We start from the raw sequence: 25,102 nt of genomic DNA, 5'->3' as shown, positions 1-25,102 counted from the left end.
TAGCCTGATGTGGGACTCAGTCCCAGAACCCCAGGATCACGACCTGAGCCAAAGGCAGACACTCAACTAGAGTCACCCAGGTACCCCTGGAAAGCACTTTATTATTATTATTATTATTTAATTATTCTATTTTTAGAATAGAAGTTAAGATTTTATTTATTTATTCATGAGAGACACACAGAAAGAGAGGCAGAGACATAGGCAGAGAGAGAAGCAGGCTCCATGCAGGGAGCCTGATGTGGGACTGGATCCTGAGACTCCAGAATCACACCCTGGGCCAAAGGCAGATGCTCAACTGCTGAGCCACCCAGGTGTTCCGCAAATTTTTTTTAAAGAGTTTATTTATTTATTCGTGAGAGACACAGAGAGAGAGGCAGAGACATAGGCAGAGGGAGAAGTAGGCTCCATGCAAGAAGCCCACTGTGGGACTCGATCCCGGAACTCTGGGATCACACCCTGAGCCAAAGGCAGATGTTCAACTGGTAAGCCATCCAGACGTCCCATGGCATCAGCAAATTTGAAGATAGATCATTAGAAATATTCTAATGTGATGTACAGGAAGAAAAAGATTTAGAGAACTACAGATTCGTGTGACAAGAAATTATTTTCTATCTTTGGAGAAATTATGTTAAAAGAACAAATCAGGACTCGTGGAGTTAAGGCAGCAGTCCACATTCCTTTGAACTACTCAGATCATTGTGGCATAATGGAATTTTGGTTTTGAAACTCCAATGGGTGGCCTTTTAATTTTAAATTTTACTGGGCAGGGCCTTAGAGCCTGCTTCCAGGGAAAGCACTTGCTCTCTAGTTCTGATGTTTGTTAGAGTCTAAACATCAGCTCTGCAGGCTTGGCTTCAACAAAATGTGCAAGTCAGAGCATTCTGAGGAATATTCTTTTTAAAAGAAAGTATTCATTTGAAGCCCTGTGTTCCCTCCTCTGGACTGTTATTAAAGACAGCAAGGCTGTTCTTTGCAAATCCCAGAGTTCAGAAAAGAGCCTTCTTCTCAGTGAATATTAGTAAATGGATAAACTGATTATAAACTGACTGATAAACAGTCATAGGACTGTTGTTTAAAAACACTGCCTTGTTTAGAATTTATAACTCTGCAGTCTCAATAAATCCACTAATTAATTTAATATTCCTATGTCTTAAGAAGTAGGAAGGGTTAATACAGAGAACAATCAAGTTGCTCTTTCAAATATCTATATATGGAATCTCATTTTAATAGAACACATTGTACATGAAAATATTCTGAAGTGTAGTGTGGTCTTTGGGTTACAGCTTTTAGAAATAATCATTACATTTCTTTAAAAAGTTTTTGTTTGTTTTAAAGATTTTATTTATTTGAAAGAAAGAGAACATGTGGGGTGGACTGGGGAGTTGGAGAGGAACAGAGGGCGAGGGGGAGGATCAGCAGACTCTGCACTGAGCTCGGAGCCAAACATGGGGCTTGATCCCAGGACCCTGAGATCATGACATGAGCTGAAACCAAGAGTCCAATGCTTAAACGAGTGAGCCACCCAGGTGCCCCTCATTATATTTAAATACAATTAATTTAGGTAATTTAGACATGCTTACATTAAAAAGAAGGGCAGTTTTATTTCTGTTCTGGGAGCTTTTTAAGAGAAGGTAAAATCTACATATAGAAACATCATGTAATCAATCCTGAAATGTTCATTAAAGAAAACAAAACTTCCCTTTTTTCCATTTGTCATCCAAGGTAACTAAATGTCTTTAGAGAAGTTAAGTTGCTGTCATAGCTGGTTTATTTTTGGGTCATTTATTTTCCCACTGACTCAGCAGAAGTTCCCACTTGTTTTTGCCATTGACCAGGAGAAGTCAAAAAGGTCTTAACTTTCATGAGTCAGGATTAGTCTGGCCACAGTCAATCTGATTTGCAAGATAAGAAACTGTGGTTTGGCCCGTTTCCTGAGCAGCAACTTCTGCTTGGTCTGGGGTCATGGAGGCAAAGGGAGAGTTTCCCCATCCCTGGACGGCACTTGGACCCATCTCAGGTCCCCGAATCTTGTTGACAAGGCCACTACTGCTTGCCGTCACCCATTTATGGAGATGGATGAGCACTGAGGCTCGTAAGAACCAAACTCCAGGATGAGATGGATAAGAGAGGAACCTCTGGGCATCAGGGCATAGGGAGTGGCCTGCCTCTGAGCCCAAGAGCCATCTGTGTCGAGGGATGATGGCCCAGCTCCTTTCACTCTGCCAACTTCCTCACCTGTGTGTATCCCTGGCAATGATGAAATTCTTTTATTTTTGAGTGAGTTTGTGTTATTTTGGGGGGAGCTAATAACAAATCAGGGAAAGTATTTCTAATATGACAAATGGTGAGTTTGTACTGCATAAAAAATGAAACCAGGAGAAGCTTGTAATCGGGAAAGGCCTCTACTAAGTACAAACAAAACTCTTTCAAAGACCTTGCCTCCTCCCCTTCCTACGGAACCACCCAGGGGGTTGCAGGAGAGGGGATTGCTGTTTTTACTGTACACTTACTGAAACTTGGGCTCCAGGGGAGCCGAGTGACCTGCCCAGACTGCCCAAGGAGTGCTCACAAGACTGGTTCCTGTCCAGCCTTTGCCCTTGGCTGTGTGACCCAGCTCATGAGGCTCTGATCTTCACTTCTCCTTTCTACTTAGGAAAGGAAGGGAAGAAATGGAAGGAGGGAGTGGGGTGGGGTGGGCAAGAAAAACCCTCATGAGGCAGAGGCAGAACTCGTCCCAACCTGTAGGTCATGAGTATTTCTGGTATTTGTTATTTCTCTTGCCCTCTTGGCCTCCCCAGCCCTGTCCCAGCCGGCTGAAGACAATGACCCAGTTTGTTTGTTTTCTCTTCCCCGTTTTTTGCCCATAAGGGCCACCTTACAAAAGCAATTTGAATTTTTACAAGAGAATTAAAAAGGCTATTTTTCAGTTCATGCTCAGGAGATGGTATGAGTTTCCCAATGATTGGGTCCTCTGAAAGTTAGTTCTTTCAGAACTTCTAAACATTCGAATGTGGCTAAAAAGAACCACCGTGGTTCCAAAGTTCTCAGTGAGGAGATCGGAAGTGTCTGAATAATGACAGTGCAGCTTCATTTACCTCTTGAGAAAAGAAAGCAGGGAAGGGAAGGCGCTGCCCCGGCATTCCATTTAATCAAGAGCCCGGTGCATTATGGTGGGTTGGAGACCAAGTGAGTTTCTCTACTGTGTTGATGTCTCTAGAAAAGCCAGAAGCCTCAGCATGCTTACTTCTCCACGCTCTTCTGTAGCAGAACCGGTCTAGGCTGCTCAGCCCTCTTTAGGCCACATGGCACATACTGAGCCAACTGGGCAGGATTTGGGGGGCTGTGGGCATTCAATGAGCTATTTATTATCTGTTTATACTGTACAGTTAAAGCCAGAAATATAAAGCACAAAGTATATTAATTTAGATATTTCATATTAAATTTATATGAAACTTCTGAATAACAGGTTTTTCAATGCTTTTTTTTTTTTTTTTTTAAGATTTTATTTATTTGACAGAGAGCGCACAAGTAGGCAGAGCCGCAGACAGGGAGAGGGAGAAGCAGGTTCCCTGCCAAACAGAGCCTGATGCAGGGCTCGATCCTAGGACCCTGGGATCATGATCTTAGTGGAAGGCTGATGCTTAATGGACCGAGCAATCTAGGTGCCCCAAATAACAGTTTTCCAATTTGCTTATTTATCTTATGGATGTGAACATACTTTTCTATATTGGGTTTTCTTGCTTGAACAAGCTGGTCAGTGCCTGACCAAGAATTTAATGATGAACTATTCACATTCTTGATAGTCTCCATCAATAAGAAACTTTGCACAAGTAGGTGATATAAAATTTTTTATTCACTTTTTTTAAACAACCATTCCAAAATTTCTAACAGTAGAAATTATCTTTATAGGTTCTAACAGCCTTTTTGTTTTTTTTGTGTGTGGTTTTTTTTTTTTTTTTTTTTCACTGATAAAATGTTAAAATGTGATGCTGGCATTTTCTACAACAGTGCAGATCCTTTTCAAACCCTCAGAACTTTTTTCACTATTTTAAAAATATTTTTAAAGATTTTATTTATTTATTTGAGAGGGAGAGAGAGTGCACACACATGTGTGTGCAAGACAGCATGAGCAGGTAGAAGGGGCAGAAGGCAAGGGAGAAGCAGGCTCCCCATTGAGCAGGGAGCTTGATGTGGGACTTGATCCCAGGACCCTAGGTTCATGATCTGAGCCGAAGGCAGATGCTTAACCAACGAGCCACCCAGGAGCCCCAGAACTTTCTTGTATGGAGCATTTCACGGTAACAGTGAAGTTGGCTCATGTTGGAGACTGGAGCTTCTAGTTGGCAGCCAGCCAGGACTAGGACCCAGGCTTGGGGGCCTCACCTCTGGGCCCAGTACACACGCTGATCTTCATAAGCTATGGTAGTTTGAGTGAGGCTGCTCGCCAAGTGAGGAGCAAGAGGCCCAAGGGATCAATGCTTACACTGCATCAGTCTACTGCTTTCACCAGCAGAGTAAGTTAGGGTGTCTCTGCCTTAGCCTGCCCATCTGTGAAGTGGAGATAATAGTAGCAGTACCTACCTGCTGGGGTTGTTACTGGGATGAAATGAGTACTGTGCATAGCCACATAGTAAGTATTTCCTATGTGTTTATTAGATAAAATTAAAAGGTCAAGAGGCTCTGGAGCAAACCCCAAATCACACGCAGAGCCAGCCAGAATTAGATTACTTGGTTCTGAAATTCTGGCTGCACCTTTCTCTAGCTGTGGGCTACAGCAGGTTACTCAAAGTCTCCAGCCTCGGTTTCCTGGCCCATACGTGATGATGGCATTAGTACCCATGGTAATGATATACAGATTAAATAGGGCAGTTCAGGGAAAGTGCTTGAAGCATAGCAAGTGCTCAAGAACAATGGCTGTCAAGATGCAGCAGAGCCTGGATGTGAACTCAGAGGTGCTGAGTTGTAAGCAAGGGTGTACCATGCCCACTACCCATGTCTATCTCCTGCAAGTTGTGACTCCCACGCAGAGAAGCACTCCACCTGCCAGACTGTCTTCTACAAGTTATTTTAAATCTATCCACCCAGATCGTACTTTTCAATATTTTTTGTTCTTCATCTTTAGATTCTGGAGTGCTTTTTTTCCATATCTCTTCTAGAAAAATGCTAAGATTGGTCAAAACGATTGTATCGAGGGCCAGGCAATAAGGGAATTCATTTGCAAAGGTACAGAGGCTGCTGGTCAGTGACCACTATCTTTCCAAGTAAGTACAACCCATCCTTTCTCCTTCATATTTTATTAGGAAGTCATATCAAAGAATTAATCAGTTATAAAACTTTAAATATTAAATAAATCATTCTTATCAAATAGATGATTCATGTAACATTATCAGATCTTTCATAAGACCAGAAGCAAAGTCAAATATAACATTTCATTTTGCAAATTATTTTTACACTTAATAGTCATGAAAAAAGAAAAGAACTTAAAAAAAATAACACTGACTCTGTGCAAATGTTAACATCAGGGAACAGCTGTAGAGATAAGGCCATTAAAGCTGAAATTTTAGGTTGCAAGGTAAGCAAGTGAAGTAAGTCACATTTTATTAAAATAGATCTTTGTCTCTTCCCAGCATATACATATATATGTATCTTCTCTTTAAATAAATATATATTATGTATTTTTAATGATGACTTACTTGACAACATTCACCTGGTGCTTTAGGGCCATGGCACTTGACTGGTAAGGAAGACAAGTTCCAAACACATGGAGTGTATAGGGATTCTCCTAAAGCAGAAGAATTTTCTTGAGTTGCGAATGTCTCTTTTGGCTCTCCTCATATGAGGACTTCTGAGTCTTCTGAGGAGTCGTCGGCAAATAGAAGTCCATCTGGTGACGGGCTCCCCAAGGGCAGCGTGCTTGATTGGGACCAGGAGACTCCATTCTTCACAAGTCTGTCCTCTGGTAAAACACAGTTCTTTCCCGTCGTGCCTGTTGCTGGAGCAGCAGAAGCCAGATCTCCCCATTCCTCACTGCCCCCGTTCAGGATGTACCTCTCCTCGTGAGCTCTGTTCTCGTGAACCTCTGCCGTGACCACACTGACGGCAGCGCTGGGAGCACAAGAACCGATGATAGAGTCCACATCGATGTTCATGTCTAGCTGAGCAAGTGCGGGGCCCTCTCCAGGGTCCTCACAGCTCTCGGGAAACTGTGTGTTGATGTAAATGACATCAGCTTTGTTCTGAACTTCAGGCAAACTTTCCAAGAACTTTTCTAGCTGCAGCCTCAACACTGAAAAGGTAGGTCGGTCCAAGGGGTCAGCTCTCCAGCAAGAATGCATGATTTCATACCTACAAGAATAACAGAGGAGTGAGTTATTTTCTGGCCCAGTATCCAGGGTCCTTAGCGCAATCTATACCTTGTATTCACCTATTCTTGGGTTCTGTCCCATTTTAATCCACAGGAATTTTACTTCTGGGGAATTACTGAGGTTTTCCTTGTGGATAATATTTGTTTAAATTTTATGAATGTCCCACAGGCAGGTGATAGGATTCTCTGGCTCCAGGAATACAGAACATATGTGGCAGTTATATCTAACTTTTTTTTTAAGATTTTATTTATTTATTCATGAGACACACACACACACACACACACACACACACACACACACACACACAAACAGGCAGAGACACAGGCAGAGGGAGAAGCAGGCTCCATGCAGGGAGCCCGATGTGGGACTCTATCCTGGGTCTCCAGGATCACGACCTGAGCCGAAGGCAGATGCTCAACCACTGAGCCACCCAGGTGCCCCGTGTGTGTCACTACATTTAATCTCAATAGCTCTATCATTGTTACTTTGCAATATAAATGAGAGTGGACTCAGGGATGTCACAGATGCCATGGCTGTGTGGGCAGTATGTGAACCAGCCTCCGACTGGACAACTCTTACTCCCAGGGGCTCATGACACCCTCTGCTGTGTTCTGTATAGATAACTCTCTCTTCTGGGTAGCTTCTTCATTCCCAGTGTCTAATATAATTAAGAATTACAATGGAGAGACATTTACATGAATGCAATAAAACAAAGAGATGACTGAATTATGAACTACTGGCCAGAGATGGAGAGTAAATTATACTATTCTTTTATTTTGATTCTTTCTTGTTTTGAGAAATTGATATTCACGTCGCTGATAAGAAAACAACCCAAATTTAAATCATCTCACACACGTAGTAGATGCAATTTTATGAATATAAATATGCGATTCCCGTGTTTACATTGAACACGTGATGTAGATACTTTGGCTAACTGTAGCAGCAGGTGGTACTTCACACACATACAGATCTCATCTATGTAGAGATATAATGGTATCTTTTCACTTGTTTACTCTTGCAGTCTCTATGGACACTTGTGCATGCTTCTGGGAGGTGGAGATCTGCAAAGCACTCTGTCTACCAAGGAGCGAGCCAGTAACAGAAGACATTGAGGTAGCAGCAGGGGCATATTCCCTTCTCTGATAATCCTGATTCTCACTTGGACATCAGGCTTCGGAGTGCTTTTTACTCTCCCTGGTTTTACCTTCAACAGATGACCACTTAGACTTGACAAATAGTTTTTGTTTCCATTTTCAAAGTCTTTATGGTATAAATCAATTTTCATGACTTCCTTTTTCTCCCCCACAAAGCCTAGTTTGTTGGTACTCTGAAATGAGCTTTGAGGAATTCTGTCCTTAGAGATACACTCTCCTTTCCATTTCTTCATCAAGGTGCTGTGTTATTTAACTTACTATCAATTTTTCCAGGTCTTAGGAGAAAGCATTTGAATAATCTATTATTTTTTTAGCAAAAAAAAAAAAAAAGTTGAAATATCACTTTGAAACTTTTTTTTTCACTTGCAGTACTTTGTGATGTACTTAAAAATATGAACATGGCTTTTACAGACATGTGAGCATGTGGTTGTCTAAGCTGCTCCCCCAAAGGGTGATGCCATAGTAGCAGGCCAAGGAGAGGAACAAGAAGGCCTTTGCCTGGAGAGTAATGGGGGGCTGTGAGGTTTAGTAATTTCAATTTTATGGGTGAAAAGAAAAAAAAAGGTTTGGAAGTTCCTTTGTAAATGGTCATTTTTATTTTTCTGTTGAGATTTTTATAAAAGAGATAATCCTATCAGTTGCCACGGGCTGAAGGCAGGGGAGAATGGGGAGTTGTTTCATGGGTATAGATTTTCAGTTTCATGTGATGAAAAGAGTCCTGGAGATGGAGAGTAGTGATGGTTGGACAACAAAGTGAATACACTTAGCACTACTGAACTGTATACTTAAAAATGGTTTTGTTATGTGTATTTTACCACTACTTAACAGAGGAGTTTAAAAAGATGCAATCATACAAATTTACAAAATTTATAAGTGTATGAATTCACCCATATTTGTCAAGCACCTGCTTTGTCCCTGGCTCTGAAGATGGCTGGGCACAGTGCTTCAAATCTATTCAGGGAAGTGATGCTTGAAAGGTAGGCATCACATGAGCTGCACATGTCTCTACAGGCTGAGCCAGAGTCTGATCCTCGCTGTGCCACTCAGCCACCAATGACTCCCATCTCCCTCCTGCTCAGGTCCTTGGCTGCCTCAGGTAGAAGTGGAGGGATGGATCAGTAAGTAAAGCAGGGTTTCTGAGAGGGAGAAGGTGGGTGTGACCTGGGGTCCTTAGAGCAGATGAGCAGCAGATACATGAGTCAGGACTGGCTCTTCACCTGCTGTCATTCCAGGCCCTGGGAAGCACAATGAAAGAACCTGGGAGGTTGGTGTTGGGGTGGTCAGGTGTGTGAGGCATGAGGGCTGTGCTGTGACAGTGGCCGGTGAGGCTCGGGCAGTGAGAGCCCTTGAGTGTGGGTGGCCACAGCTTCAGGGCCACTGACATGGACAACATTCTGGCAAGTGCCAGCTGCGTGGAGGGCTAATGAGCCTCAGTCATCTGACACTGCTCGATCAGCAGCAGCTCTGTGGAGAAGAAATGCATTCCCATTCACAGATGGGACTACTGAGGGTTGGAAGGAGAGAGACTCCTTGATGTTGCGTGGTCAGTGGCAGCTTCAAGTCTGTCCAACACCACAGCCCCCATTCCTATCCATGACCTCTACCTGCTTCAGTAAGAATCATAATCTCTGACCTTTTCTTTCCATTCACTATCCTATGGCCATCACGAGAAGGATCTGTATAGATAGTAGCTTGCTCCATCAGCATGCCCTAGCACACAGGTACCATTATCTCCATTTCACAGACAACAAAACTAAGAGGGTGATACTTGGCCCCAGGACAAGAGCAAAGCTGTGACCTAAAGCAAGGAGCGCCTAGCACCACCGTCCACATTCTTAACCATTCAGCCAGCTTGCCTGCCACAGGTCAGATCCCAATGGGTTTGGTTTTTGTCCTATGGAAAGATTATGTTTAGGGTATCCCATGAATAGGCTAATTTCAGAAAGATCACTTTGGTTGCCAGCCAAAGGATGTATTAGGAGCCTGGGGGTAAGGAGAATAGTAGGCCCATACTATTCCATGGGAAACAATGATGACCCTGACCAGCTTAGGTATACTGTGATGTCACTGTTTCCATATGTGTGCCATTGTGCCACTGTTTCCACATACGTGATGAGGAAGTGGAAGCAGATGGCCCAGGCCCCGTCCAGCCCTGGGCTTTCATGGTTTGAAGGCATTAGGGGTAGGAATGGAGGGGAGGGGGCTCTGAAGGACATCTGATGGCTGATAGGACTCAGCAGGATAAAGGAAGAGCACGGTGGCTCCCAGGTGTCACACTGGGAGATGAGGGGAATCAGCAGAGGTGCCATGAACCATAGCGGTCAGCTGGTAGGAGATATTCTGAGGGCTGCAGCCAGGACATCATGAGCTCAGCTAAGGCAATGTCCCACGTAGGAGATAAGGACATCACACAGAGTGGCCTCTTGGGTGATGGGGAGCAGGGCCTGCAGCCTGGTCAGTCACAGGTAGGGGTGATCCTCAGAAGGCAGGCTCGGAGAGCAAGCACAGAGTGTACTCTGCTATTTGCATTGTTATAGTTCTTAGAATTGAGTTTGAAAGGACCAAGGGGCAACTAAACGCAAGAATGAACTCATCTCAACTACAGTTAGACCACAAACACGGAGGGGAAGGTTAGGAGTATCTGTTTCATTTTTTTAGAAAAATGCAGATATGCAAATACAGAGGCCTCTTTGGGAGATTTTGCTCTCTAGCATCCAGATGCCAGAGGGTTCCTGGGAAGAGGGTCTGGCTCACCAGAACCCTTGCAAGCCTGCAACGTGGGGACCATGGACGCATCTGCTTTGCCTGATTTCCCTGACACGCAGAGTCTACGACTCCTTCACCTAAAAGTTCTCACCAACTCAGCATTCCCTGTTTGGCTCTATGTGAAATGTTTCAAAACCACCATGTGACACAGCTTAGGCCTTGCTAAGACCCCAGATAATCACTGCAAATACCAACTTCTTCTGAAGCACAAGAGAAGCTAAGAAATAAATGGCAACAAAACTGTTTATTCAATATTATTTGGTTGAAACTGCTCCCTCATTTTCAGAAGCAAACATTTCATTAATGTGGTCTCTTTTAAAACTACCATAAAACCCCAAATCTAATTTAATTATGATTTCATGATATTTCTAAAGGACTTATTTTTTGTGTGTCTGTTGTCAATGTTATATATTTACAGCCACAACAACCATCACCACCACCACCGGGCAGGGTGAGGCTCTGATCAATAAAGTTTCCTTGTGGGGACCCCCTGGGCATCTGTGAAAAAAAATAAAAAAATAAAAATAAAAATAAAGTTTCCTTCTGCTTGGCTTGGATGGGATCTGGGAGGCCTGCATGCAGACTGACCTGGGCCTTTTCACTTGTGTAGAAGCAGGGCCAGTGTGTGTGTGCATGTGTGTGTGTGTGTGACGGTGTCCCACATATGCCTTCTCAACCAGTGCCCCATCATGGTGTTCCATGCAGTTGTGCAGGCTCACCGTTCTGAAACATTCTTGCTAAATATGGTGAAAATGCCCTCTTTAAGTCCACCACCCCTGTGATGTTGGGAAGAAACTCACCATTAGGAAGGTTCAAATCACCAAGTTAGAGGTAGTGCCCCATGAAATTATTTGCAAAATAATTGTGTTTGGTGTTTGGAGAGATCAATCTATAATAATGCTACCAATGACTGATACATTATGGACATCCCGCAGGCTGAGCATTCCACTCATTCTCTTCTTTAACTTTTTTCTCCAATCCCTCTCTGAAGAATAGATGACTCTACTTGTGTGTGTGTGTGTGTGTGTGTGTGTGTGTGTGTGTGTGTGGCTAATAATGAGGCATGGATAGTTCAAGTCAGTTGTGATTGCCCACACACGTGGCTGGTTAGGAGGCAGCAGCCTGCCTAGCTGCAAGTCTCAGGCTTTTTTCTAGACTGCCCACCCTTAAGAGAGAGGGTCTGCTGGGACAGGTGTGCAGTGTCGTCCTGCACACTTGGAGCTGGGGGCTCTCACGCCTGGCTAAGCACACAGTCTCCCAGGGGGAGTTTTAAAATACACATCTAGGCCCACTTTGTACCAACAGAGTCACACAATCTCTGCACAGGGATGAGGAATCAGTTATGTAATCATTCAAGTCCCTCATGTAGGATAAAGCCTACCTATTTGTCTATAGGACAGATCTCTCAGAGGTGCTTCTAGAACTTGAGAACACATGAAGGCTCACTGGAGATGTGCACACACCATCTGCCACACCAAGAGAGGCTTCTGGCCTGGGACGTCTGCATGCCATCTTCCACATACTGGCTAAGAGTGACCCCTCCCACTGAGCTGAGGCCGTGTGTCCCCAGGTTTGTGCAGAGCACCCAGTGACATGGAGAAGCTCACTCACAGTTCATCCAGGCAGTCCTCGGGCTGCTTCAGCCTGTGGCCATGGAGAAGATAGTCATACATTTCGTGGTTCTGGACCCCAGGGTATGGAGTCATTCCGCGTGTTGCTATTTCCCACATGGTTACGCCAAAGGCCCACTGAGAACAAAGCAACAACAAGTAAGGATGCAAGCCTTTTCAGAAAGCCTGAATGGACTTTTTCATTTAGAAAGGTCATTTCCTTAAAGCCCGATGATGGTGCACAAAGCTGACAATTATGCGTGACACATGCTGCTTTCCCGATGCGGCAATAAGAGGGGTCAGAGAGCCACGCTTCCCTGGTTATACTGAGGCTGTTCCCGGGAATCTGACCAAGGTGGATACAGCCTTCTCTCTGTGTGTCAATGCTCTTTGTAATGCTCCCTTCCCTCCTGCTGTCGAGTGTCTTCTTTTCCCCAATCTCTGCAGCACCTTTTATATAGTGTCTTGGTTACAAAGAGTCATTGGATGAACTCATTAAATTTAATGTGAATGTCTTAGTTGTAGGCAACAAGTCACTATATTGTAGCCCCCCAAAAAAGATGGGGATAAATTAAAGGCCTATGCAAAAAACAGATCTTCTGAATGTCAAGCTACTTTACCAGACTCTAGTGTTCTACCTGAATTAAAGAATCTGGTGATAAATAAAGGGTGTGAACATGCTCCCAATTCTCAGTTTATCAAAGAGTATAATGTCTTGCAATACCAGCTTAAGTCCCTTCTTCCTATGCGCCTTCATCTTTGCAATGTAGGGCTCCGAATCAAAGCTCTGCACATACCACATCACTTTTACTTGTGTAGACTCTGTCCGCAAGACTCTCTATGGCGATCCATTTCACAGGCATCTTAGCAATGCGGCCTTGGCGGTAGTAATCACCACTGTAAATCTTCTTAGAGAGGCCAAAATCCGCAACACAGACAGTCATATCATCTCGTAACCTACAGAGAGCAAGTTCATGTCCTCAGAGACCTTAGAGGCAAAGCCTAAATCACAGGTCTAGATGAGACACAACTAGAAACATTCAGGCTAAGTAATCAAAAAGAGAGACCCCATCAGCCTGTGAGGGTTCTGCTTTGGGACCAATGGCAGATCAAGTGACAGAGCATTATAACCTTTCACTCTGTGGTCTGTGTGGGGACCTAGAGCAGCAAGGGCACCTTTGCAAAGAGAGTGGAGCCTCCTGGAGGGAACAGATGCTGCAAAGGAGGAGAAGAGCAGTGGCCCAAATCTAGGGCCTGCTGATGGACTCATCTAGCACCCAGTAGCCTTCCTGCCTGGTGTCTGGAAGTAGCACTGGCTCCTGCCAGTTTAGGGGAGGTGGAGAAATATAAGCCACAAGAGGGGGACCCTGGACTTCCTGTTAAGATAACCAGGTGGTGCTTGAGGAATGAACTGGAAAATGAAAGGGATACAATTGTAATTATAGCCCAAGCTGTTAAAGCAGGTATCTATACAAGAAGAAGGAGAAAGGAGGAGAAATGAGTGATCTAGAGGTGGGATGACTGCTTTGTTCCTGTCTGGCTGACCCTGGCTTTTAAAACTGAAAATTCGGGCAGCCCCGGTGGCCCAGCGGTTTAGCGTCGCCTTCAGCCCAGAATGTGATCCTAGAGACCTGGGATCGGGTACCACGTCCAGCTCCCTGCATGGAGCCTGCTTCTCCCTCTGCCTGTGTCTCTGACTCTCTCTCTCTGTGTCTGTCGTGAATAAATAAATAAAATCTTTAAAAAAATAAAATAAAACTTAAAAGTCTCCCCTCTTGGGAAATCCCTCAGTTCCAGGCAGAGTTGATGGTTGGTCACCCTACCTGATGGGAAAAACATGAAGGAAAGGGCAAAGGGAGGTTTTCATGATTCTCCCTCAGTGTTTTTAAAAACGAGGTACAAGTGGTAGGAGGCCTGTGGGGAGCTAGGCAAGGAGTTGGGGAGCAGCCCTATGGTCACATATCCAACCAAGAAAAATGAGTAACAGCAATACATTTAAGGAACACTCTCTCTTCTTGCAAATAATAAACTTAAAATCAAGAACTAGTTATTGTTTTTAAAGATGTACTGCTGATAATGGTCCTGCTGGAGCGGGTGGGGGGGCCTTGAGTTCAGACTTTTTGTAGAAGTCCTTGTTTCTCTGCTACAAAAGGAAAGCTTCTGTGCAGTTTTTCTTTTTTCTTTTCTCCGTTCTTTTCTTTCTTTCTTTCTTTCTTTCTTTCTTTCTTTCTTTCTTTCTTTCTTTCTCTCTCTCTCTCTCTTTCTTTCTGATTTCTTTATTTATTTAAGATTCTTTCTTTCTTTCTTTCTTTCTTTTCCTTCCTTCCTTCCTTCCTTCCTTCCTTCCTTCCTTCCTTCCTTCCTTCCTTTTTCTTTCTTTCTTTCTTTCTTTCTTTCTTTCTTTCTTTCTTTCTTTCTTTCTTTCTTTCTGATTTTCTTTATTTATTTATAATAAATAAATTATTGCGGGGCTCAATCCTAGGATCCCGGGATCATGACTCAAGCTACTGACTGAGCCACCCAGGCATCTCCGTGCAGTTTCATACTGCACGCTCATAAGGCAGGATCATGAAGCCAGACAGACAAAACCTTTATGATTTTCCTTACTGTCTCCATGATTAGCTGACTTTCATATAACTCTGGTCCAAAGCTAGCCGATGGCAAAGGGGAAGGATCACAAAGGTCATACCCAGCTCTCTAAGCTGAGAGAGTGAAAATTGAAAAAGAATCATAGGGGAAAGTTTTGGAAGCAACCAGGCTTGTGGAGGCATAAGTTGTGAAAAGACCCAGTCATACAACAGAGCCATAGAAACCCCATCTTCAGAGCCAGTCACATGCTCCCCTCACAAACCTGCCTCTCCTGCATATTCTGACAGCAATAGGCCACCCCCCATTCCTACCTGGCCCCCAAATATTTAACACACTGAGGTCTTAACCCCTCCTAGGTTGGGCCAGGACTCACATGCAATTTCGAGCAGCTAAATCTCGATGAAGAAAATTCCTGTTGCTCAGATACTCCATTCCCTGGGCAATGTCCACCATGAACTTCAGTAGTATCTGCACAGGAATATGCTGGGGAGGAGAAGGAGAAACAAGAAGACAAAATATTTTTTAGAAGTTAAACTTGGAGAGTTATTTCCATCTGAGGGGAGAAACAGTGCTTTTGTTTTGTTCTGGAGTTTTTGTTTTTTTCTTTTTGTATCTGTGTGTTTGTATTTCTTAAAAGTTGGGCCCTAAAATAAGGAAACAAACCTTTCATTTCCATATCACTCATCTCACAAATAAGTTTTTAGAAAAGGAATAAAAAAAAGACATAAAACTTCTTGGCAAATTTCATATCCTCCCTGTCTTTAAAAATATTGATGGTGAATAAACATTCTTTTTTCCAAGTTATGAGGTCAAATGGCATCCTCTGTGTCCTTCAGAGTGGCAGCAGGACAGAGCACCTGTGCCAGGCAAAGAAGGGAAAAGAGGAGCGGTCTGCCCTCAGTGGGGAGGGCAGAAAGCCCACTCAGCCCACTCCAAGTATGCATGCATATGCAATAATCTTACTTTGAAAATGCTTGCAAAGATACTTTTCTTTCAGACAGAAATTAGGACAGTCTTGCCCCTTATCACAGGACCAAAGGACCACAAGGAAGTATTCAGGAATTTTCATTTTTGTTTCTCTAGAGCCCTCCTGTAAGGGTCAACAGCCTATGCTGTAAAAATCAGACCAGATGGCTATGTTAGAGAACCTGCCCTCGTGGAACTGAAGATGAGGCTGATGACTGATGAAGAACTCTGTGTTGTAACTAAACATTTTAGCACAAGAAGGGCCCTGAGGAAAAGGGTTTACCACAAGTTTCTGTCAGTCATGAGCGAGTGCATCCATGACAAATTTTCCCCAAGGCATTAGATTTGTCATGGCTTATTCTTTATGGAACATGAGTTTTCCAAAGTGGTATTCATGAAGACACTGAATTTTTCATGATCTGTATTTCCCAGCTAAGATATGTGTTCATTAGACACTGTCTGTATAACAAAACACTTTAATTATCCTTTACCTTTACATACTGGAGTTGTTAAAAGACAAGTAAACAAAAAAATGTAAATAAATCATGCAGGAAATTTTTATGCCTCTGTTTTGTATATTTGAGGCATTTGATTTTCTAGGTGATAGTTTCCAGGAAAGGATTTGGGTTCTAAGGAATACAAAATTCTGCTGACATTGTGAAGGTGTAGTGCATTTTAGGTACTATTCATTTGTGTTATTTTTTCCTAGAACATTTATGTTATTCTTGCAGACTGTGACCAAAAGTAATTTAAAAGATAACTATGTGGTAAGAACTAAGAAATGAATTCAACAAGGTTACAGGATACAAGATTGAGATACAAAGATTAATTGTATTTCTATACACTAGCAATGTTCAATCCAAAAATAAAATTAAGGAAATAATTTCATATAGAAAGAATTAAAAATAAAACACTTAGGAATAAATTTAACAGGAGAAGTGCAAAACTGATACTCTGACAATTATGAAACACTGAAATTAAAGTAGATCTAAATAAATGGAAAGACATCTTGTGTTCATGGATCAGAAGACGTAATATTGTTATGATAGCAAAATTCCTCACATTGATCTACAAATTTAACATAAGCCCTATCAGGATCCCAGCTGGCTTCTTTGTAGAAAATTGACAAGCTGATCCTAAAATTCATATGAAAATTCAAGAACTCAGAATATCCAGAGCAAGCCTGAATGAGATGACTAAAGTTGGAAGCCTCACATTTACTAATTTCAAAATTTACTAGAAAGCAACTATAAACAAGGTAATATGGTACTAGCATGAGGATACTAACACACACATCAATGAAACAAAATTGAGAGTCTAGAAATAAACCCATAAATATATGGTCAAATGTCTTTGAACAGAGTGCCAAGATCATCCAGTGGGGGAAAGAATGAGACAGGTGAGTGGGATATGCAAGAGAATGAAACTGGACCCCAGGGCAACCCTGGTGGCTTAGTGGTTTAGCGCTGCTTGCAGCCCAGGGTGTGATCCTGGAGACCCGGGATCGAGTCCCGTGTCAGGCTCCCTGCGTGGAGCCTGCTTCTCCCTCTGCCTGTGTCTCTGCCTCTCTCTCTGTCTCTATGAATAAATAACTAAAATCTTAAAAAAAAAAAAAAGAAACTGGACCCCAACCTGAGATCATATACAAAATTAACTCAAAATGGATCAAAGACCTAATGTAAGAGCTCAAGTATAAAATTCTTAGAATTATTCATAAAATCCAAAAAGTGGAAACAACCTGAAATTCCATCAACAGAGCTATAGATAAATGTAATATAATATATCTATACAATGGAGTATTATTTGGTTTTAAAAAGGAATGAAGGGATCCCTGGGTGGCGCAGCGGTTTAGCGCCTGCCTTTGGCCCAGGGCGTGATCCTGGAGACCCGGGATCGAATCCCACGTCAGGCTCCCTGCATGGAGCCTGCTTCTCCTTCTGCCTGTGTCTCTGCCTCTCTCTCTCTCTGTGTGACTATCAAGAATAAATAAATAAAATCTTAAAAAAAAAAAAAGGAATGAAGTATTGGTAGAAGCTACAATGTGGATGAACCTCGAAACACGCTCAGTGAGAAGCCAGATACAAAAGACCACAAATTATGATCCCACTGATCTGAAATATCCCAAATAGGTAACTAGAGAAACAGAAAGCAGGTTGCTTAAACTGAGGGTTGCTGGAGGGGAGGAGGTTGGGGGGATGGGATAACTGGGTGATGGGCATTAAGGAGGGCACATGAAGTGATGAGTGTTGGATGTTTTATGCAACTAATGAATCACTGAACTTTACCTCTGAAACTAATAATACACTATATGGTAATTAATTGAATTTAAATAAAAATAAAAAATGCCAAAAAATTAAATTAAAAAAAAAAGAAAGCAGGTTGCTTATAGTTGGGAACAAGGCAGGGAGGAGAGATTGGGAAGTGATTGCTAGAGGGTATGGGACTTTTTGTTAGGTGATGAAAATATAATTTACTGTGGTGATGGGTGCAAAACTCTGAGCATAGTAAACACCACTGAGTTGTACAGTTTAAACAGCAGAACTGTATGGTATTTGAATTACATCTCAGTAAAGATGCTATGAAAAAAAGAATTACTGTTCCAGAAAAAGAGAAAGAGAGAGAAGAGGAAAGAGAGAAGACAGGCTTTTCTCTTTTTGGCTGGTGGGTGAAGATGTCATGCCTGGAGGAGGTGCCACTGTCAGGACATGTGAAGGGGCAGCTGTAGCTGAAAAAGCACAATGGTGGAACAGTTGTGGACATGTGATGATTCTCTTGAGGGCACAACTTTCCTACCTCTGGCCTTCACCATGTGAGATCCTCCTGCTTCCTGCTAGCATGGCCTGAGACTATGTCTCAGTTATGTAAATGTGCTTCCCCAGCAGGGTCTGAATGCTGGGCCCAGGGTACCACTCCGTCTTCCATGGGAATAGCACTTCTGGAGGTGTGCAGGGCAGACAGGAAGATGACAGGACAGGACCCCGGTTTTCATGGGGTGGACACACCAAAGGGAAGCAGGCTGTAATAACATATGCATCAAGCAGAGAGGTAAGAGTAACCTGCTCCAGAACCTCAGCAAAGAAATTAATTCTCATGGAAAAAAATATTTTTAAAGATTTTATTTATTTGAGAGAGCGAGAATGTGAGCTGGAGAGAGAGACAGAGGGAGAAAGGATCTGAAGCAGACTCTGTGCTGAGTGCAGAGATCGATGTGGGGCTCTATCTCACAACCATGAGATCATGACCTGAACTGAAGCCAAGAATTGGCTGCTTAACCAACTGAACCACCCAGGTGCCCCTGAAAAAATTTAAAAAATATTCTACGCTGTCATTGTGGCTGTCCTCAAAAGAGGGGTAGGGATAATACGGCAAATTAAAAGAAGCACACAGCCAAAATCAGAATGAGCAAAGACCTAGTGATCTGAGAGCACACATGTGTCTTAGGAAAAGGAGGTTGAGGGATCCCTGGGTGGCGCAGCGGTTTGGCGCCTGCCTTTGGCCCAGGGCGCGATCTTGGAGACCCAGGATCGAATCCCACGTCGGGCTCCCGGGGCATGGAGCCTGCTTCTCCCTCTGCCTGTGTCTCTGCCTCTCTCTCTCTGTGACTATCATAAATAAATAAAAAAAAAATTAAAAAAAATAAAATAAAAGGAAAAGGAGGTTAAAAAAAAAAGGAAAAGGAGGTTGTCTCATGCAAAAGCAAAGTGGCAGAGAGAATGGGGTGATAAAGCAGGAAAGATAAGTTGGGGTCACCTTTTGGGTGGCTTCTTTTGCATGTAATATAAAACCCAGCTCATATGCTCCAATGAAGCTATAGTAATCAAGACAAGGTGGTGGGGCAACGAATGGGCACACAGTTTAACAGAACAGAACAGAGAACTCAGAAACAGACTCACACTTACATAGGCAATTCACTTCTGACAAAGATGCGAAAGCAATTCAGTGGATTAATGATAGTCTTTTCACAAATTATATTGGTCATTCAGATGCAAAAAAAAGCAAACCTTAAACTAAATTTCACACCTTATATAAAAATTCATTCAAAATGTATCACAGATTTACATGTAACATGCGAAATCACAAAATTTTTAGAAGATAACATAGGAGAAAATTTTTTTATCTGGGTTTAGGCAAAGAGTTCTTAGACATGACCATGAAAACACGATCCACGAAAGAAAAAACTGATGAACTGCACTTAGCAAAAGTTAAGTATTTTTACTCATGTTATGAGAGTACAAAGACAAAAAAAAAAAAAAAAAGAAAGAAAGAGAGAAAGAAAGAAAGAAAACACAAAACAAGCTATGAACTAGGAGAAAAATCTTTGCAAATTGCATATCCGACAGAGGTATTATAACTGAAATTTTTTTTTTTTTTTTGAGATGGAGAGAGAGAAAGAGGCAGAGACACAGACACAGGCAGAGGGAGAAGCAGGCTCCATGCAGGGAACCCGATGTGGGACTCGATCCCAGTTCTCCAGGATCAGGCCCTGGGCTGAAGGCGGTGCTAAACCGCTGAGCCACCCAGGCTGCCCCTATAACTGAAATACTTAAAGAGCTCTTAAAGCTCAACAGTAAGAAAAACAACCCAATTAAAAAAAGAATTTAATATATACTCACCAAGGAGGATATAAAGATGGCAAATAAACACAAAACAAATTGCCTGACATCATTAATCATTAGAGAAACATAAATAAAAGCCATGATGAGGTATCACTACCGACCTATCACAGCAGCTAATAACCAAATCAAACCAAACCAAAAAACTACTGATTATATCAAGTGCTAACAAGAATGCAGAGCAAATGAATCTCTCATACACTGCTGGTGGGAATGTACAATACAATAGTATAGCCACTCTGGAAGATAGTTTAGAAGTGTCTTATAAAATTAAACATACACTTTCCAAATGACCTAGTATCCCACTTCTCGGTTTTTACACTAGAAAAATAAGTTATGTTCACTCAAAAACCTGTACATGATTTTTTATAACAGCTTCATTCATCCTTGCCAAAAACTGGAAACAACCCATGTGTCCCTCAACAGATGAATGGATAAGGAAACTGGTACACCTCCACACAATAGAAGATACATAGCAATCAAACAAGGAATGAACTATTGATACAGACAACAACTTAAATGGATCTCAAAGGCATAATGCTTAGTAAAGGGAGCCAAAAAGTCACAAGCTATATGAATCCATTCATATAACATTCTTAAAAACACAAAATTATAGTAATGGAGAACAGGTCAGTGGTCACCTGGAGTTAGCCATGGGGACAAGGCATGACTACAAAGGGGTAGCAGGAGGAGGTGTTTTTGGGTGATGAAACTGTTCTGTATCCTGACTGTGATGATGTGTTAACATTCATAGAACAGTACATCATAAAGGGAAAAGGGGTCAATAATATTGTATGATAATTTTAAAAAGATTTTTATAAAGATTATAAATGGCCTCTATCTCTTTCACAGTGATTCAAGAAAAAAGTCCCAATTAAGAAGCTCCTCTATTTATGAAGGGGTCTGAATGAGGAAGGAGAGTTGAACAAGTAAAAACAGATGATTGTTGGCCATCAAACAGCCCTGCACATTTTTATGTTTTACTATAGAATCCACTCCTCTGCAACATGAAATTCCCATCCCTCCAAAAATTATTGGAAAAATCATCAGCATACCAGAGAATTAAATGAGAGTGAAATTGCCCACCAATGTGAAACAAAATCCATTCAAGAGGATGCCATGCCGTGCAGCCATTCACAGACAACTGTCTGGAGGCTGCCCTGCTGGGGAGAGGTGCACATGGGATGGGGCCATCAGAGAAGCTCTGAAGGCAACGGCTCTGCAGCGTGGGGGCCAGTCCTGCTTCCACCATTGCCTGATCTGTGCCTCGGTTTCCTCACCTGAGACTCTATCAGTAAGTACTTTCTCTGGTTGTTGTGCCATTACTGCACTACTGTATGCAAAATACAGGCTGGTGTCCATTAGATGCTTGAGAAATCCTAGCATTGAGGATGGCCTGTAGGTAGATGCATACCTGCTGGGCATCAGCCTGTGAAACACATAGGCATGGAATGAACAGTTGGAATGTAAATGTCTGAAGATGCCAATGATTGTGCTAAGATGTTGGATATTGTGGGGTTTTTTTTTTTCTTTTCCAGGCTTCTTACAATATTATCATCTTTCTTTTGGGTGGAAAAAGGGAAGAAACACATTCAGCCATGTTGAGTCCCCCACTTTGGATTAGGCCCTCCACCTCAGTGATTTTATAATAGCTCTGAGATGTGGCTACCATTTCCTAACTCTAGTTAGTAACTGTGTGGGTGGAAGACTTAAAAGAAGTCATGAGGAAGAGAACAAAAATCTGAGCACGAGACCAAGGGGAACTGAAAAAAGAAAGATCACTTATGTCTTCCTTGGAAGAACCAAACAAATAGAAGAAAAAGGAAAGGAAAGCAAAAACATAACCTTACACATCCATAACGCACAGGGTCAGCAGGAGATAGGAAAGAAGGTTCCAGAATAGGTTTACCCTAATTTTGGTCTCAAGCTTTTGTTTTTGTTTTCAAGTGCCTTGCCAAATACAATATATGGCTGTTCCTGCAAATTTGCCTGTCTCTTGGGATAAGGACTTGCTCCCTTAAGTCCCACAGTCACCATTCTTGTGGCCCCTGGTTGGTCACCTGAGTGGGACCTGTGGCCAAATGTCGGTGGGCATGGTGCTTTAGCCTAAGCTCCTGCTTCTGTTGGGTTTCCCTGTGCTGTAGGACTCAGGCAGCGTTTGCCCTGTGGGGCCACCACCCTTCTTAGGGGCACTGTTGAAAGAAAGCATGCCGGCCCCCCAATTCACATGCTTTCTGATCCTGAGGACAGAAGGGCTCTTGATAAATGGAAAGGTGGATGAAATACATTCATGCTCAGTGTCCAGAAAAACAGCTCAGTGCAACTTCCCTCTGGGAATGAAACGGATCCTGCTTCTAGTGATTTCAGAGTGAATGAGCTGGAAAGAGGAGACTTCAAAAGAAAGAGGCCACTCTGTTTGCATGTGGGCCCTGTCCCCTGCCCTCATTGCCATGAGGCTTGAGCCATGAGATTGTGCACCCAGCTGCCCAGCCAGCTTCTTCCTCCCTATGAGAAGGGCCTGCTGTGAGGACAGATACCACATTTCAGTCCTCAGGGTGCACAATGAGCATTGAACAAAGGCCACATCCTCTCCCTCCCTCCTTTATTTTCAAGGTTAGAGGCTGATATTTCCCAGGCCCTGTCACGGCAGCCCAAGGCCCAGTTCAGAGGCAATACGACGGGGTAATTACCTTGGGTCCTGTGTCTAGTCGGGAATAGAGTAAGTAGGTATGCAGATCCCCATACTTCATGAAGGGTAAAATCACCATGGGCTTTGGGATGCCTTGAGAGCTCATTTCTATACACACACCTGAAATTAAAACCAGAGAAAGTTACAAAGAGCCCTTGTTACCAGTAACCAGAAAAGCACTGCAGGAGCACTGGCCAAATTGAAACCATGTGCTCTTGAGGTAATAGTTAAAAAAATAAATAAACATGGGGCGCCTGGGTGGCTCAGTTGGTTATAAGTTTGACTCTTGATCTTGGCTCAGGTCTTGATCTCAGGGTCATGAGTTCAAGTCCTGTCTTAGGCTCCATGCTGGGCACGGAGTCTACTTAAAAAAAATAATAAGGAGAGAAAGAAAAGAAATATCCGTAACTCACACAAACTGAGTATTAGAATATGGAACACACGCTCGGTCCACTTCTTGATATTTTTTTCTTTCAGATTAGTGCCAATCTTTGCATGAGAGTTCTCAAACATTAATCTGTAACAAATGTGGCCATCTTTTGTTACACTGAGCCTAAGTGAGGGGTAGTGACTACAATAAAATTCAAGAGCAAACTAGTTCTGTGGGATAGGTAAAATTCACGTCTCTAATTTTTTTTTTATGTCTCTAAATTTTAAATTATACACGGGAAACACCATTTATCATGGAAACCTAGTATGGGGGCCTGTCACCTAATGTCAGGCTTGCAAAGCTCTTGCACATCACGGCCCATTAATCGCAAAGCATGATGGTTCTCAGAGTCTGCAAAAATCAATACCTACATAGGAGTAACAGTGGTTTCCTTGAAATGATATTGTATCCAAGCATTATTTTTCACATCTCCCTGCAGCTTTGACCATAATAAAACTTTGAAAGTTCCCCAAAGAATTTAGAATTTTTAGGTTGCTCTTCTGTCTTGGCATAGTGAACTCACACAGCAATCTGATAGCTACAGGGCCACAAAACTAAATTCTATTAAACCATGTCCCATGAAACCAGCAGTATAGGTCCTAGGAAATCGGTACTTGAAAATATATTAATAAATTGTTTCTCAGAGATGATCTATGGAATTTGTCTACTTTGACAGCTTTATCGCACTGGTATTTGATTCATGGATAACCTTAAATCAATAAAAATTGTAACATAATTTAGCATAAGCTTTTGTCTTGGCTTGGAGTAACATGGGGGCCCTGTTTTACCCCATAGTCACCTAGAATTCTGTGGATGCTAAGTGTTCTTGAGCCCTTGGAGTGTCCAGATAATGCAAGCCTATTTCTACCGTCAGCCTCAGAAAATATAACTGTAGTAAGTCTTTGGGGTAAAAAACTCAATATTATCAATTCCTGTGGGTTATACAAAGTATAACCTTATCTGCCCCAGAGACTCTTCCTTTGGTACGGAGTGGATTAGCCAGACCCCGCTATCCCCCCAATCCCACACTTCTCTGAAGTTACCTAGGAGTCGGATGACATTTGGGTGGTTGAAGTCTTTCATGCACGCTGCCTCACTGAGAAACTCCTCAATCTCTCGCTGAGAAAAGTTGTCCACTAAAAGAAAAGATGGAAAATGGTAGGCACCAATAATTTACTCAGTGAAAGGGAAAGGTAAGGGCAATTTTGTTCTCTAAAAGTAAAATCAGGAAAAGGCAAAACTACAGCAACAGGAAACAGACAAGTGGGCGGGGAGGAATGGACAGGTGGCACACAGATGTTAGGGCAGTGGAACTTCTGTATGATACTGTGATGGTGCATATAGGCTGCTGTACTTGTCAAAACCTATAGAAGGTTCAGTACACGGTGAATGTTAAATGTAATTTATAGACTTCAGTTAATAATGTATCACATAGGTACATCATTTGGAAAAAATCCACCACACTGAGGTACCTGGGTGGCTCAGTGGTTGAGCATCTCCCTTTGACTCAGGTTGTGATCCCAGGGTTCTGGGATGGAGTCTCACAACAGGCTCCCTGCAGGGAGCCTGCTTCTCCCTCTGCCTATATCACTGCCTCTCTCTGTCTCTCATGAATAAATAAATAAAATCTTTAAAATAAAAATCCACCACACTGATGAAAGACTTTAAAGATAGTGAAGACTGTGAAGAGAAAGGGTGGAGCTCTGTATTTTCTGCCCAATTTTTCTATAAGCCTAAAACTCCACTAAAAATTAAAGTATAATAGTTAAAAAAAAAACAAAAAAAACCCCTGAGAGTCAAATGCAACTGATCTGTTGCAATTATTTTTGCCTCAAAAAAGGGAAAGAACACATGCTTTTTCTCTATCTTGCAAGGCTGGTTGCTCAATCATGCCTTGTGAACTGGACAGACTTTCCCAAC

General features: G+C 42.5%; 1 protein-coding gene across 1 annotated transcript in view; it reads right to left on the bottom strand.

Moving 5' to 3' along the window:
• Positions 1-5,278: 5,278 nt before the first annotated feature.
• The window catches only part of MERTK (MER proto-oncogene, tyrosine kinase), a 111,274-nt gene continuing 91,450 nt past the window's right edge, over positions 5,279-25,102 (bottom strand). Inside the window, exons 14-19 of the mRNA XM_025453956.3 lie at positions 24,226-24,318; positions 22,754-22,872; positions 14,858-14,967; positions 12,693-12,852; positions 11,897-12,033; positions 5,279-6,345 (exon numbers count right to left, since the gene is read on the bottom strand). Coding sequence (XP_025309741.3) covers positions 5,832-6,345; positions 11,897-12,033; positions 12,693-12,852; positions 14,858-14,967; positions 22,754-22,872; positions 24,226-24,318 — 1,133 coding nt within the window. The 3' untranslated portion in view covers positions 5,279-5,831. The remainder of the gene's footprint in view (positions 6,346-11,896; positions 12,034-12,692; positions 12,853-14,857; positions 14,968-22,753; positions 22,873-24,225; positions 24,319-25,102) is intronic.

This window comes from Canis lupus, chromosome 17 (assembly GCF_003254725.2).
Source record: "Canis lupus dingo isolate Sandy chromosome 17, ASM325472v2, whole genome shotgun sequence".
Taxonomy (NCBI): Eukaryota; Metazoa; Chordata; class Mammalia; order Carnivora; family Canidae; genus Canis; species Canis lupus.
Note: the sequence above shows the minus strand (reverse complement) of the source record. Positions and strands in the feature narration are given on the sequence as shown.